At 35.2% G+C, this 14,809-nt stretch overlaps 1 protein-coding gene and 1 long non-coding RNA gene across 3 annotated transcripts; one reads left to right on the top strand and one right to left on the bottom strand.

Annotated features, from left to right (window-relative positions):
* Nucleotides 1-3,098: 3,098 nt before the first annotated feature.
* On the bottom strand, nt 3,099-5,575 carry LOC121976571 (BUD13 homolog). Of its 2 annotated transcripts, none has more exons than XM_042528779.1 (7): nt 4,908-5,575; nt 4,702-4,766; nt 4,516-4,571; nt 3,895-3,998; nt 3,738-3,810; nt 3,460-3,640; nt 3,099-3,295 (listed from the first exon to the last, which is right to left on the bottom strand). In XM_042528779.1, the coding sequence occupies exons 1-7, from the start codon at nt 5,366-5,368 to the stop codon at nt 3,210-3,212; spliced, it is 1,026 nt and encodes a 341-aa protein (XP_042384713.1). In that variant the 5' UTR covers nt 5,369-5,575; the 3' UTR covers nt 3,099-3,209. The 2 variants fall into 2 exon arrangements, with proteins under 2 accessions (XP_042384713.1, XP_042384714.1); XM_042528780.1 differs by having other exon boundaries at nt 3,460-3,637.
* Nucleotides 5,576-12,741: 7,166 nt separating this feature from the next.
* LOC121976576 lies at nt 12,742-14,349 on the top strand. The gene is made up of 3 exons (XR_006110656.1): nt 12,742-13,208; nt 13,296-13,357; nt 14,186-14,349. It is a non-coding gene; the product is annotated as an uncharacterized LOC121976576 (long non-coding RNA).
* Nucleotides 14,350-14,809: the final 460 nt, after the last annotated feature.

The raw sequence follows: 14,809 nt of genomic DNA, 5'->3' as shown, positions 1-14,809 counted from the left end.
CAAATGTTTCTTCGCTCCGGTATTTGTTTAGAATTTTTTTTTTTTCATTGTTTGGGCGTTTAAATGTTGCTCCAGTTAATTCCAAATGTAATTTCTTATCTGACATGAAGATAATATCCGAATTGAATATGAAAAATTCAGATTTGGTTTAAGTTTTATTGGGTTCGGATTGACTTAAGTGACCCAATTTATAAATTGGTCAGGTTTGATCAATCTGAACGGACCCAATTATAATCCGTGAACTCATTTATAAATATTTTTAGATCGGATTTTAATTGAGTTCAGATTAAAATAAGTATATTTTTATAAATTGAGCCTTTTCGAGTTAAGTTCGGGTTGAGTTTAAGATAAATGTATTTTTATAAATGAGTCATTTCGGATCGGATTCGAATTGGATTTGCGTTGTGAGTCATTTTAAGTTGGGTTCATATCAAATATAGATAAATGAGTCAGGTGTAGATCGAATAATCCAAAATATTAATCAGATGTGATTTAAATTTTTGATGATCTATCAATCCGTCGAATCTCCAGTCAGATCTAAGCTGACTTTAACCAATGCGTGCAGCTCAAAAATTTATAGTTTCTAAGCTGACTTTACAGTCGAATCTCCAGTCAGATTAACACTGCTAGGAAGATCGCCAAGTGAAATTGGTCCATCTTAGGCAAGACCAAGTGAAGTACATATGGCAAGTTCCAGATTTCCATATCTATTTTATTTTGGTGGGATTCATACAGTGTATCAAATTGCTGATAGAATGTTCTGCCACATGGTCTGCAGCCGTAGAAATGCTTAGAGAACAAAAATCTTGGAGCAACCAAATATTATTCTAGATATGAGGTAGATATTGTTCGCTAGGTAACACCAAGGAGATCAATGGAAAGAAAGGTAAAGCCACCACCATCTAAGCCAGGTTAAGTATCTTCATATTGAGTATTCCCATACCACCAATTTCAGTGGGTTGACAAGTTTGATACCAAGCCACAAGGTTTCAAACTGCATAGATGAAATTAAAACTGGTTTTCCAAAAGAATGATCTCCAATTTTTCCCTTATCTTTTGAATCACCCTAGATGGGATGAGGCATATTTGGTACTGAGTAGACAATAATTTTGGTTAGAACATTATGAATAAAGCACATGTTGTCCACCTAGAAATGCCTTTTGCTAAGGCTTATATTCTCTTGAAGCCACTTGATAAGTGCTTGTCTCAATGCTCTCTTTTGCCTGCTAGTACCAAGCTAAAAACCCAATTACTTGATTGAGATCCATTATTGGAAAGTGAGATTTTTCCAGTTTATTGATTTTCAAGCCCCACTGAAAGCCTAGAAAGTAGAAATAAGTATTTTTTTGGTTGCCAACAGCTGACTAGTTCGATTTAGAAAAGATAAGCATGTCATCCACAAATTGAAATTGCTGAAAACACTATGTGTGCAATGCCAAGCAAATATGATGCAAAGCATCAGTAAGAAGCACAAATCGATGCGAGGAGAGTGAGTTCCCCTGCCCAAGCCCTGGATGAAACTAAAGATCAATTTTTCCATTAACCATCATAACACCTAGGTTGTGGAGATGATAGTACTGATAATGCAATTGACCCATATGGTTAGGAAGATTCTTAGAGAGAAAAAAAAAATGGATCATAGCACTTTGCTTAACATTGTCAAATACTTTTTGGTAATCAGCTTAATTACCAGAGTTCTCACCTCTGACACATGACCAATTTATTGCTTTAAAGGCACACATACATGCTCTGCACTATTCTGACACTTTATGAAAGTAATTGCAGGAATAAACTTTTGCAGGCAAAGAACCAAGTTATTGAAATGAACTTAATAATTAAGTTTTAAGTGCGATCCATCTGAAATCTACATCAGGTAATGAAGATATATGTAAGAAATGGTTGAAACTACAAAGAGAAGCTCTTCATGACTAAAAGTCAGGAAAAAAAATCCTGCACATACATATGAGGTGGACAATTTAAAATGGAAGTGATGTCATTAGGGGAGGGTGATTTGTCAACAGAGCAGAAAATATTCAGAGTGGGTTCATTGTCTGATACACTAGAAAGTAATGCTTCATGTGCCATCTAGTTATCTCAGGAAAAATGATTTAGGATGGATCCTGGTTTCAGCAAGAGGAAGCATTACAGATTTTTGATGCAACTACACTGAAATGGCCATCACTCATTAGAAAGTGTGTATGTTGTTCTGTTCTGCATTCTGGTTTGCAGGCATTTGAAAAGATATGGTAAGAGAGAACGATTTAACTTCTAAACATGAGCCTGTTATGATGCATGTAGCAGGGAAGAGGACACATACAGGTTGTCAAAGTAATGATTTCTTTGAATCACACCTCACACTTTGTTCCACTCAGGAGGGCAAATTCATACATGTAGTTACAAGATGACTTATATTACTTGCAGACCATTGAGATTGTGAAATTTGTCAATGAACAGGATGTTTCAAGAGAATCATAGATATTCTCAATGGTTGCTTTTATTTCAATTGAAGAGCAAGACAAATATGACTATCTTTTCTAGTATAGTTGCTTTTCTCTGGCCTCTGGTGAGAATGTTTTACTCATCATTTACTCGACTGTCATTTTACTGCTTTTAGCAAGATGGCTGCATTGAATTCCTCTGCAGTATTTCTTGAAACAGACAACTATTATTTTGGGACAGAATTTGATAAGCTTTCATTTAGACTTTGGAAGAATTTTGATAACCTTGGAGTGTTAACAAATTATTCTTGGGGATCTCTTTGCTGTCTTCTGAACAGGCAATTGGCCCCTCTTGGTCCAGATGGCTGCCATTTCATGAATTTGATCTCCAATATTTTGACAGAATGAGGGAGGGACTTGCAATGTATATTGTCAATGGAGGATACCAGATTAGAATTTGGAAAAGCTTTGACCATCCGGTTTACAAGAACTCTCACACAAACATAAGTGGTGACTGGTGATTAGTTTCATCTTCAAGTTGACAAATAGGTGAAGATAGGGTCATCATTTAGGTGATAACAATGTCAAAGACTGTAGCAACTGAACAAAACTTATTGATTTTTTTTTTATACACAAGCATGACAACTAGATCATGAGCTCTAAAGAAGAAAGTTACAACAAATTCAATGAACACTCAAGATTTCTTTCATAAACCACAAAAAGTAGGCCTTTTGTTCACAAACTACAAAAAAGAAAACTACAGAAAGGCCCTCACATGTCGGAGACGGACCACAGGTATGCCTCTCTCTCGGTGGCTCGCTTCTCATTCTGTCTCTTGTAGATGTCCTTCTCGAACCCTTCAATTACCATGAAAACCAAACCAAGTTCAATCAGTCACAAAATGTTATGTTTATTGACTTTGTGCAAAAAATACAAGTTTACAACTAACTAAGAAAACTACAAGATATGAGAACGAGAAAATGATTAAAAAATCTGAAATTAAGAGAACAAACTGACATACCGTTACTGCGGTCCACTCCATCCCAATGCCGACCAGGTTTGATTCCATAACGATTTGGAAGACAATCTACTCCTCGTTTAAGGCAACTGTGAGCGGGAATCGTCTGAGGGATAATAAATCCAGATTCCTTCATTGCTTTATTTTCACCAAGATCTTCTAATGTTGTTTCTGAATTCTTCTGCTATAACATATTAAGAGATAAGTAATTATACTGTAAAGAATGGATAGTAGCTGTACTAATAAGAATGCACACTCCAAAATCTAAATAAAAAATATACCTGGACCAAATGTGCCATGGGATCGCCCCATCTAACTCTCTCTTTTAACATCTTATCAAGGTCAGGATCATCCCTGGAGGTCAAATAAGTAAGCAAATGAAGATGATAAAAACATGTAAGAGTGCAACTAAAATATTTGTTTAAAAAAACAACTTACTTCGTACGAGCAAAAAGTTTGTCTTTCTCGATCTCTAAGTCTCTGGTGTTAGCTTCAGCTTGTCTCTTCTGTGCCAAGCCTTTACCCCATTCCAATTTTTTTTCCTGGACATGCAAACAAAACAGTTGGTAGAAATGTAAAAAGGAAGATCACAGAAGAATATTCCTGATAAAAGTTAACTTTCTTTAGTAGAAACAACCAATAGCGCTATAACAAATCCAGGAACAGCAACCAACCATTAGTCACTAATATATGAAGAGATTGCAAATTGAAGTGAACTTAAAGAAACAAAAAGAGCAAATAAAAATCAACTAGACAGCAATGGATCCAACATAAAAAATTGTGCAAAAACTAATAAATAATAATAAGGGTTACAAATCACTCCTACACAATCAGCACTACACTTGCTTCCAACTAAGAGAGCCTATAATTAAACAATCAAAAGTGTACCAATAATTCTCCTTTCTGATAAATAGCTGTAATAATAAAATCAAAAGCATAGCATGTTGTGCTCATATAGCTAACAATAAAAGTGAAACAAAAAAATATAGCTCTTGGGAATTAACTGACACGTATGGTAAACATGACCACCAAATCAAAGATGAAGTGTGTGAAAAATACCTTTGGTTTCTCTTCCTCCTTTGGTTTCAGTAGCTCTTCCTTTGAAATAGCTTTCCCTGCAGAAAATAATTCAGTCACTCAGCAGTCAGAAACATGCAAATATAAAACTACAAAACCGGTAGAATCTGGGCTTCCAAATGTACATGAAAAAATTTCAAATTCAATGCTGTGTCAGAGAACTCAAACCTTTTGCATCACGATATACTGGTTCTGCACTTTTACCACTCAAACTAGGATCCAAGGATGCAAATCTGGGACAAAAAAACATATCACACATGTCAAACAAAATGTCATAAAACCATGTTCAATTGAACAAAGAATTCACAGTTGTTATGTGCACGTAAATAAGCAAGGTACAGCTAAATTTAAAGACCTCATAGATTAACCATCACCTTGACAGTGCTTCCTTCCTCGTCCTGTCATTCTCTTCTCTAAGCTCTTTAGCTGAAAGTAATCCACCCCTTCTAGGCTCCTTCTCCACAAGAACCTTCCTGGTCTTCCTCGGTGGAGAAAGGTCACCAGGAGAGGAATTACGGCTTCTAATAGCTTCAGGAGACTGTGGGCGAGTCCGGCGTGGAGGAGAGAGGTCACTGGACAAGGCTGTCTCAGATTCTGACCCTTCTTGTTCAATTTGGACAGGTTTTTGCCACACGGGATCTTCGTCCACCACTAGGATGCCGCCCATAAAGCTGGGCTTGACCTTTTCCTTTTTCTTCCTCTTCTTCTTTTTCTTCTCGTCGTCTTCAGACCCATATCGCTTGAGGAAATCTTTGCGGGAGAGAGGAGCAACCATATGATTATCCGAAAAGCTTGTAAAGGAACGAGCAGGGACCGGTGCAGCGACGAGCAGCATCCCGCTTCGTGCGCGGACAGAGGAGGGGAGGTGGTTGGTGTCGGCGGTTCGCGAGGACGACCGAGCGACGCCGACGGCCGGGTGAGCAAGGGGCGTTATCGGAGGAAACGAGGGTTCGGTGCAGGGGAAAAACCTAGTCGATAACAATATATATATAGGATAGTAGCAATTGGACTGATTTAAATTTGGCAATTCGTTCCGTTCGGGTCAGATAAAAATTTAACACATTGATTGGTTATATATATCTAGATATTATATAATATAAAATATATAATTATCTATGGTTAATCTTATTGGATTGGCTACGGACCCATCATCTTTTAAACGGATCGGAATTCGACGGATTAAAAAATTAGACGAGATGGATCTGAATTCGATCCAATTTTTTCTGATAAAGGAAGAATTTTAAGATTATCAAATCCGACCTAAATTCGTCTCATTATAATCCTAGTCACCTCCCTAAATTTATTTATCCTATTTTTTATATTCGTTTTTCAACTCCAAACAAATCTATTAGAATATTGTATAATAGTCACTTTCTTAAATTAATTTATCTTATTTTTTATATTCTTTTTAAACTCCGAAAAAATAGAATCTTATATATTCATATATATTTATTTTACACATTATAAATATATTATTATTAATTTAATTATTAAAATTATATATATATATATATATATATATAATTTTTTTATGTCAATCAGATTTTGATTTAGAAGTTAAATTATTGTATTAAGTATAAAAAAAAATTTAAGTGCTGGATGTGCGATGTAAGAGTTACAACGTATCAAAACTATATATATGTTTTGATATACTATATCTCTCATAAATTGTGCTCACCACGTGTATAATGTAAGGGTGCAACTTAGATATTTATTGATTAGTTTATTTATTTGATTTAATAAAATAAAAAATATTAAATTCAAAATTAAACCAAATTAATCTATATAAAAGATTTTTTTAGAAAAAAAATAAAATTTTAAAATAATCTAGTTGAATGATTTGATGGATTTATTCGATTTAATTGAACTTTTCTCACCTCTAATCTTGCCAACCCCTTTCTTACCTTTTGAGTGTGTTTGGTTTAAGTTATCATGTATAATTTTAATTATATGATTATTAAATAATCACATAATTAAGATGATAAGTAATAAAATATAACTTAATATTATTTAGTTCAACCTAAATAATACAACTAAAATTTATTTATTTAAAAATTTTAATTTATAATCTAATTTAATATTTTAAATGTATTATTTCATTTTTAATTTATCTTTTTACTAAATACTATAAACCAATTGGGAAGCCTGAACCCTAGAGATAAAATTTTTAAAAAAATAACTTACAAATTATCACCCAATTAATCTTAAAAATATATTTTAATTATTTTTTAATTCAAGTTTTTAAAAAAAAAATAATACAAAAGAAAATTTTAAAACAAACATGATATCTTGCACGGGCACAGTCACGTACTGTGCACATCGTGCAGGATATCATTTTCGATATATATATATATATATATATATATATATATATATATATATATATATATATATATATATATATATATATATATATAATTTTCTTTTTTAACTTTACATTGTTGGAGCTTTAAGTTTTGTTATATATATATAATATTTTCAAAAATATAACTTTATTTTTTTAATAAAATATTACATATTTTTATTTTTTATTTAGTTTTTATAATTTAAAATGAAAATTTTGTTATAAAACTTTTATGAGTATTTTGCCCGAAAGTGTAAATATCTAAGGATACTTTTATCCAAAAAAAATTTTACTAACCCCGAAATTAAGAAAAAGTTTATTTTTATAAGATTTTTCACGTGTCGAGCATGTATCATTACTCGAGAATTGCCGATTACCTAAAACAAATATGATTTTTATTGATAATCTTAGATGGATAATCAAAATTATCAAGGATAATCCCAACCAAATACTGTCATGGCCAAACATTGAACAGTTCAGCTGAAAAGAAATAAAATATTAAGAAAGATAAAAAAAATAGAGAAATACAAGAAATTAAACAATGTATAGCCTCAAAGAGTCATACATGTTCTTGACAGTTAAAGAGTTTAACCGCTATAATCAATGTATAGCCTCAAAGAGTCATCTTTTTTTCTTAACAAAAAGAACTAGAACACTCCATGCTGAAACACTAAGATGAATACAATTCTTGTCCAACAACTATTTAAGCTGGACTTTAGCTCCTTCAGTTCTCTGGGTGTCATCTAATATGGAACTTTATGTATTTAAGTTGAGTCAGTCAACAACTCAATGATAAACTCTTCTTGTTGTTGAGGTGGCAAGTCAGGAAATTTTTCCAAAAATACATTAGGATATTCATGAATTATATGAGCATCATAAAGTTGTACAGAATTATCCGAAAAGCTTGTAAAGGAACGAGGAGGGACTGGTGCAGCGACCAACAACATCCCGCTTCGTGCGTGGACAGAGGAGGGGAGGCGACTGGTGTCGGCGGCTCGCGAGGATGACCGAGCGAAGCCAATGGCTGGGTGAGCAAGGGGCGGCGCCGGTTAGGTGAGCATTATCGTGAGGAGGGACCAGTGCAGGCGTGGACAGAGGAGGGGCATTCTGCACATGTTCAGAAAAGTTAGATCGAACATCATAGCTAACGGTACAACACGAATGCAAAACAACAGTTTCAAATCATATTTTGAAATTTACAACAAAAACAATACATTTTGATTATAAACAATATGATGAAATTTGTCGATATTACACAAAAGGAAAACAACAATTTCAAATAACAACAGATAAAGCTACAGTCTCAAATAACAACATAAAAAGCAACGGAAACAATAAAATTTCTAAAAATGAGCTTTTACTTGCAATGAAGTTTGTTGCGTCGAGAGAAATCCTAGATTCGTTGGGGAGACGAGTGACGGAGGTGCTTGAAACCCTAGATACACCGGGAACTTCGTTGTGCAGGGAGCTTCTGGATGAGGACGGTTGCGGCAAAAGAGGGACGGGAACCCTAACTCCATCTCGCCGAGGGACGCAGCCTATGAGAGACTTGTCGGGGAGAATAGCGAGAATAGGAGCCTAGGGCATTAGAGCATCGTATTTGGAGAAATATCTTTCTCCAAATACCATCACATTCTAAATATATATACTCTGGCCGGTGAAAACGGGAATATTAGAAATCATCGTGCACAACTTTGCGCCCAGTGATTTCTATATATATATATATATATATATATATATATATATATATATATATATATATATATTGATCCTATCCGAAATCTGAGTCAGACAGAGGCTAGCGAAAATGGCGTTGGTGTTGACGAAGAGGCGACTTTGACACACCCGGTGTATGCACGTCCAAAAAGCAAACCCCCACGTGGAACTCCTTGGTCTATAGTATGAGGATTGGTAGTAGCTGAACTCTACACACACTCAGATAAGCACCCGGAGCATTAGAGACGAGAAACCAAGGAAAAAGTCCCCAGCGCAGGCCCTCCGATGCTCAAGTTAGGTCATTTTTGTTGGAACCTCAAGGTTATTTTTGATGTTATCAACCAAGTTAAGTTAGGTCCTATTATTTTTTGATCCATGTGTCTAAGTTTGCAAGAACTTAGGAGTATAGGAAGTCGAGTGGAAGACTCAGCCAGTGAGAAGGACGACACGGGAGAGAGCCGACAGGCTCGGTGCGTCCGAGGGACGAGACGTTGTGGAAGAGTACGCCGGTGGACGAGAAGGACATGCACGACGTTCGAGGGACAAGAAGCCAGAGCGGAAGCCTACTCGAGGAGATGGCCAAAATTAGGTTCGGGTGAGCCTTATTTCTGTTGGCCGAAATCACTTAGACGATCGGAGCAACAGAAGAGCTAGAGTGGAGCTATGGAGCTGCTAGAGGCGCCTTCAATAGGAGTTGAAGGCGCCTCCACGACCTTAAGGTAGAAGACGCCTTCAATGGCTGAAGGTGGCTTCAACTAGCTATGGAAGGCGTCTTCCATGGCTATACATGGCTATGAAAGGTGCCTTCGACCAGGCAATCTGGTCGTTGGTGGAAAGGATAAAGTTTTATTCTTTGCCTCGCTAGAGGTGCCTTCCAGCCCTTTGGAAGGCGCCTTTAGCCTGCGGACAAGGTTTTCCAGGGGCTATAAAAAGACCTCTGGACCTAGGAAAGATGTAACAACTTTTGTATTAATTTCCTAGCAATAGTCTAAGCTATTAACGAGTGTAAAAGGCTTCTCCGCCTTCAGTGAAGGAGACTTTTTAAGAGATTTCATTTGACTTGGATTAACAACCATCTAGGTTGTAACTAAGTAAATTCTGGTGCTTTTTACTGATTTTATTTAAGTTGTTAATTCTATAATATTTTATTTGCTATTGCTGCTAACCTAAGTTGGAAGATCGAGAAAAGCATTTTAGTGTTTCAGACAACTCAACCCTCTCCAGCCGACCGATCGGACCAACAAGTGGTATCAGAACGAGGACGCTTCAGGAGGACTAACCGCCGAACGAAGCACACGAGATGACCGGAGCTAGCATCTATCCACCAGTATTTGAGGGGAAGTTCGCTTTTTGGAGAGATCGAATGGAGGTTTATTTTAAAACTGATTTTAATATTACTCTAACAATTAAGTATGATTTTGATATGCCCAAAAGCAAAGAAGGAAAAGAAATTGAGAAGCATCAATGGACTGAAAAGCAATGCAACGACTTCATGGCTAACAGTAAGTCTGAGTTCCACCTTCTGAGCATTCTACCTGCCCAGGATTAGGGGTGAGCAAAAGTTCGGTCAAACCGAATAAACTGACCGAACTGGCCGATTTTTTAAATTTGGTTCGGTTAATTCGAAAGTTCGGTTAATTCGGTTAAATAATTCGGTTTGTTTGGTTTTTCCGGTTCGGGTTTAGGTTTAAAGTCGCCTATTCGGTTAAACCGAAAAACCCGAATTACTTAATACGTTTAGGTTTTAATCCAAAAGTCACCACTGTCACCACACGGTCCACAGTCCACACAGATTTATTTAGCTAGGGTTTTCTCATTCACTCGCCGCCGCTCTCGCGTGACCGTGTCTCCCCCCTTCCCCACCGCGTCACTCGATCTTTCTGACTCTCGCCGTTGATCATCTGCAACTCCACCTCTCCGCCTTGCTCAACCCTCTCTCATCTCTCCTTCCATCTCGTCTTCCGTCGGTCCTCCTGTGGCCGAGCACCTGCAAGGCTGCTGCGACTCAGGATCTCCGTCTATCCTCCCTGTTCAACCCTCCCTCTCGTCACTCTCACCAGTTGACTCGAGTGCTCATTGCTCCAGGGAATCTCCTTGTCCTCACGCTAGGACCGGACTGCTTGCATAAATTAGAGGTATAGTTACTACATTTTAAGGGTTTAGGGTTTTCTGTGTATGGATTTTGGCTTCCTGTTTTTTCTTTTTGTTTTCAGAATACACAAATTATTAGTTTTAATTCTTCCTTTTTCTTTTTTAATCTCAGTTACAGACTCACATCTTGGGTCTTGGCAACATTAGTTAGTAATCCTTGCATTGATCTTGTGTTGACATATGAATTTTTATTGAACTCAAGTAGTTAACAGTGTTTAGATATCCTGATAAGTATTATCATGCTTAGTTATAGTTGAGTTTCATATTTTTTTTAGTTTTAGTTAATTATATTTTAAACAGTGTTATTACACTTGCAATTTTTAACAGTGTCTGTGATCTGTGAAGACTGTGATCAGTATTTATCTGGTATTTATGCAAGGAGATTTATCAAATATGGATGTTAATAATAGTTGTTCAATACAAGAATCTGAAGTTGGTCCTTCAGTGGGAACAAAAACTACGGTAGATTATAAAGGAAAGGCAAATAAGAGAAAAGCAATGAAACCAAGAAGTGAAGTATGAGATCATTTTATAAAGTTTACTAATGATGCATCAGATATGAAAGCCAAATGCAAATATTGTGATAAAGAATTTTTTTGTGATCCATATAGAAATGGGACAACAAGCTTGAGATCTCATATTACCTCATGTAAAAAACACCCTCATGTTGTTGAAACAACTCAAGCACAGCTAAGTTTACAACAAAGTTTAAAAGAGGATGAGGTGTGTTTAACTTCTTGGAAATTTGATCAAGATGCATCTAGAAAAGCATTAGCTAGAATGATCATAATGGATGAACTCCCTTTCAAATTTGTAGAAAGAGAAGGATTTAAAACATTTATGGCTATGGTATGTCCAAAGTTTCGAATTCCTTCAAGATGGACGGTTGCACGTGATTGTGTTGAATTATATGTCGTTGAAAGGGAAAAATTGAAAAAATTGTTACATGATTCAGCACAAAGGGTTTGTTTGACCACTGATACATGGACATCGATTCAGAAAATCAATTATATGTGTCTAACAGCCCATTTCATTGATAAAAATAGGAATTTACAGAAAAGAATTATCAATTTTTTTCCAATTACAAGTCATAAATGTGAGGCTATTAGTTTAGCCATTGAAAATTGCTTGAGGGGTTGGGGAATTAACAAAGTTTTTACTACTACAGTTGATAATGCAAGTTCAAATGATGTTGCTATCAATAGTTTTAGAAAAAAGATGATTAATTGAGATTCCACTATTTTAAAGGGAGAATATGTCCATATGAGATGCGTAGCTCGTATAATCAATTTGATTGCTACTGATGGCTTAAAAGATATAAATCAATATGTGATGAAGGCTAGGAATGCAATCAAATATGTTAAGCAATCCCCCTCTAGATTAAGCAAGTTCAAAGAATGTGTAGAGATTGAAAAAATTGAAAGCAAGAACTCATTATGTTTAGATGTACCAACCAGATGGAACTCAATTTTCTTGATGTTGAATACAGCTCAAAAATTTGAAAGAGTTTTTGATAGGTTTGATGAACAAGATCCATGTTTTAAATTAGATCTTCAATATATAGAATGGCAAGTTATTTTGAATGAGAATGAAGAGATGATATTTGAATCAGATGGTAAACCTAAAAGAGAATTGAAGACTTTTGATGGGAAACCAACAAGTGCAGATTGGAATAATGTTAGACTTTTTGCATCTTTACTGCAAGTTTTTTATGAACTAACATTAAAAGTTTCAGGATCTTTGTATGTCACATCCAATACTTTTGCACACGAGATTAGTTATATCCATACCATCTTGAAGGAGTGGCAACAAAGTGATGATATTGATGTGTATTCAATGGGAATTAGAGTGAAAAATAAATTTGACAAGTATTGGGGAGATCCCGAGAAAATGAATAAGTTGCTTTATATTGCTGTGGTGCTTGATCCAAGGCATAAATTAGATTTCGTAGAATTTATGTTGATTGAATTATATGGAGATGAGAAGGGTGCAAAAATGGAGCCTCAATGTGGTACGTCAATAGTTTCATCTATTCCAGAATCAGTTGACAATGATAATACTTCAACAAATATGAGTGATTTGAAAAGATAAGCAATCATAGCGAAGTATAAAAAACAAAAGGCACAAGTTTTTGGTGATGGCAATATGTCAGAATTAGACAAGTATCTTAATGAAATAGTTGAAGAATATTGTGATACTTTTGACATTTTGGGATGGTGGAAGCAAAATTGTCACAGATTTCCTATCCTTTCTCAAATTGCTCATGATGTATTAGCTATTCCGATATCGACAGTTGCTTCAGAATCCGCTTTCAGTACTAGTGGTCGGGTACTTGATTGTTTTAGGAGTTCATTGACTCCTAATGTGGTAGAAAGTCTTATTTGTACTCAAGATTGGCTTCGGTTAAATTTACAATCACTCAACGTTGAAGAAATTTTAGAGGATGTGGAAAAACTTGAAAATGGTAAGTTTTCCTTTTTAAAAAAAAATATAATTAAATTTTTATTTATAATTATAAACTTTATTTACTTAACTTGCATGTTTTTACCAGATTTCTCAAAAATCATAATGGACTCGTCTTCTTCGACAACACCGGTGACATAAGGATCAATGGTATGTTTAAATATTGTATTTTATTTAAATTGACCTCGATACTAAGAACATGAAGCTATATGATGATATAAGTGTTGTTGTTTCTAATTTGCTCACTTTCTAATTTACTCACTCTATGTAGTATTGTTATTCCTCAATTTTTGTGGTGTTTGCAGCTATATAGAATCACTTGCAGAAAGAAAAAGGTATGTCAAATTTTAAAAAAAAACACACACAATCAAATCTCTATCAAAAGCTCTGGTGCTCATTTGTGTCGTTCATTGTTGGCAACCTTACCATCCAAGCTAGCAATCTAGCTCAATAGGACTTGATCAATTAATGTTGACTACTTTATGGTAATTTTGACTATGTTTTCTTTCTTGGAACTGGTTACTCTGTTTAAAAAATTCTAGCATCTCAAACTTTTCTAGTGAAATATGAATTCTTTCTATGTTGTTGATTGAACTCGTAAGTTTCTAGCAGGACAAAAGTGGAATCTGTTGACATAATCCACCATGAAGTAGTCCAAAAATTGAGAAATATGAGTTAGTGATCAGAAACTCTACATAACTTGTTTACCTCCAATTTCTTGGATTGGCATCAGCTGTAACATTTAATGGCCTTCATTTAAAGTTTGAAAAGCTTTCGGTTCTTGAACTTGTGAGGCTTTGTTGGCTACATTTGTTAGTATAAGCTTCTCCCCTTATCCATTTCAAACTCTAACTAGGAGTCCTGTGAAATAGTTTTCTTTGTCCATTTACTACTTGGTCTTTCCAAAAATTTACAAATTTTCTTAATAGTAGTCCTGTGAAAAAGTTGAATTTATGCAGTTTGATATGTATAATGCAGGTTTATTTGGAAAGGATTGCTAAGGACACATAGCTATGTTGGGGTTGACCTTGCTGCTTTCTGTTTTGATGTTGCTCTCTGCTGTATACGTGAAAGCTGCCATCCAAATTATGAATTTTTTATCTTGATGTAACCAAACAATTGTGTGAAGTTTTTTGTATGTCTCAAACAAGTAGACTTTGATGTTTTTGTGGTGTTTTCTTATTGACAATTTTCTTTAGAGTTCTCTTTTGTGACAACACAATTATGTGATTGAGTGAAATGTATGTTTGGTTTCATCTGAACTGAATGAGGATATGTGTTGGTTTCATTCATGTCAGTATGTGACTTGTTTGCTTCACTTTTTACACTATTCAAAATTTATGGTTTGTTGTAAGGTTAGACCTCCAAATTATAACCCATGTAAAACATGTCTGATGATTTCTGCTAGGTTAATCTTTGATTGGATTTCTTTTTCACTAATGCAATAGATTGTCATATGATGCTTGCCAATTTCGTAAAACTTATAAGTGGAATTTCATATAGGTTGTTGGAACACCCAATTATATGTGTCAAGAGCTCCTTGCAGATATTCGGCATATTCCTTGTGTCCAGAGTGTTGGGATCTTGACGTCCGCTAGAGGG

The sequence above is a fragment of the Zingiber officinale genome, chromosome 4B (assembly GCF_018446385.1).
Source record: "Zingiber officinale cultivar Zhangliang chromosome 4B, Zo_v1.1, whole genome shotgun sequence".
Taxonomy (NCBI): Eukaryota; Viridiplantae; Streptophyta; class Magnoliopsida; order Zingiberales; family Zingiberaceae; genus Zingiber; species Zingiber officinale.
The sequence above is the reverse complement of the archived record's forward strand: the minus strand, read 5'-3'. Positions and strand labels throughout refer to the sequence as shown.

Bases quoted from the DNA above. Each gene is read 5' to 3' on its own strand.
- LOC121976571 (XM_042528779.1), bottom strand. From the start codon at position 5,368: ATGCTGCTCGTCGCTGCACCGGTCCCTGCTCGTTCCTTTACAAGCTTT. The intron at 3,999-4,515 runs GTATTTTTCACA...TTGCATGTCCAG, and splicing joins AGGAGGAAGAGAAACCAAAG to GAAAAAAAATTGGAATGGGG. The intron at 3,296-3,459 runs GTATGTCAGTTT...TGGTAATTGAAG, and splicing joins TGGAGTGGACCGCAGTAACG to GGTTCGAGAAGGACATCTAC.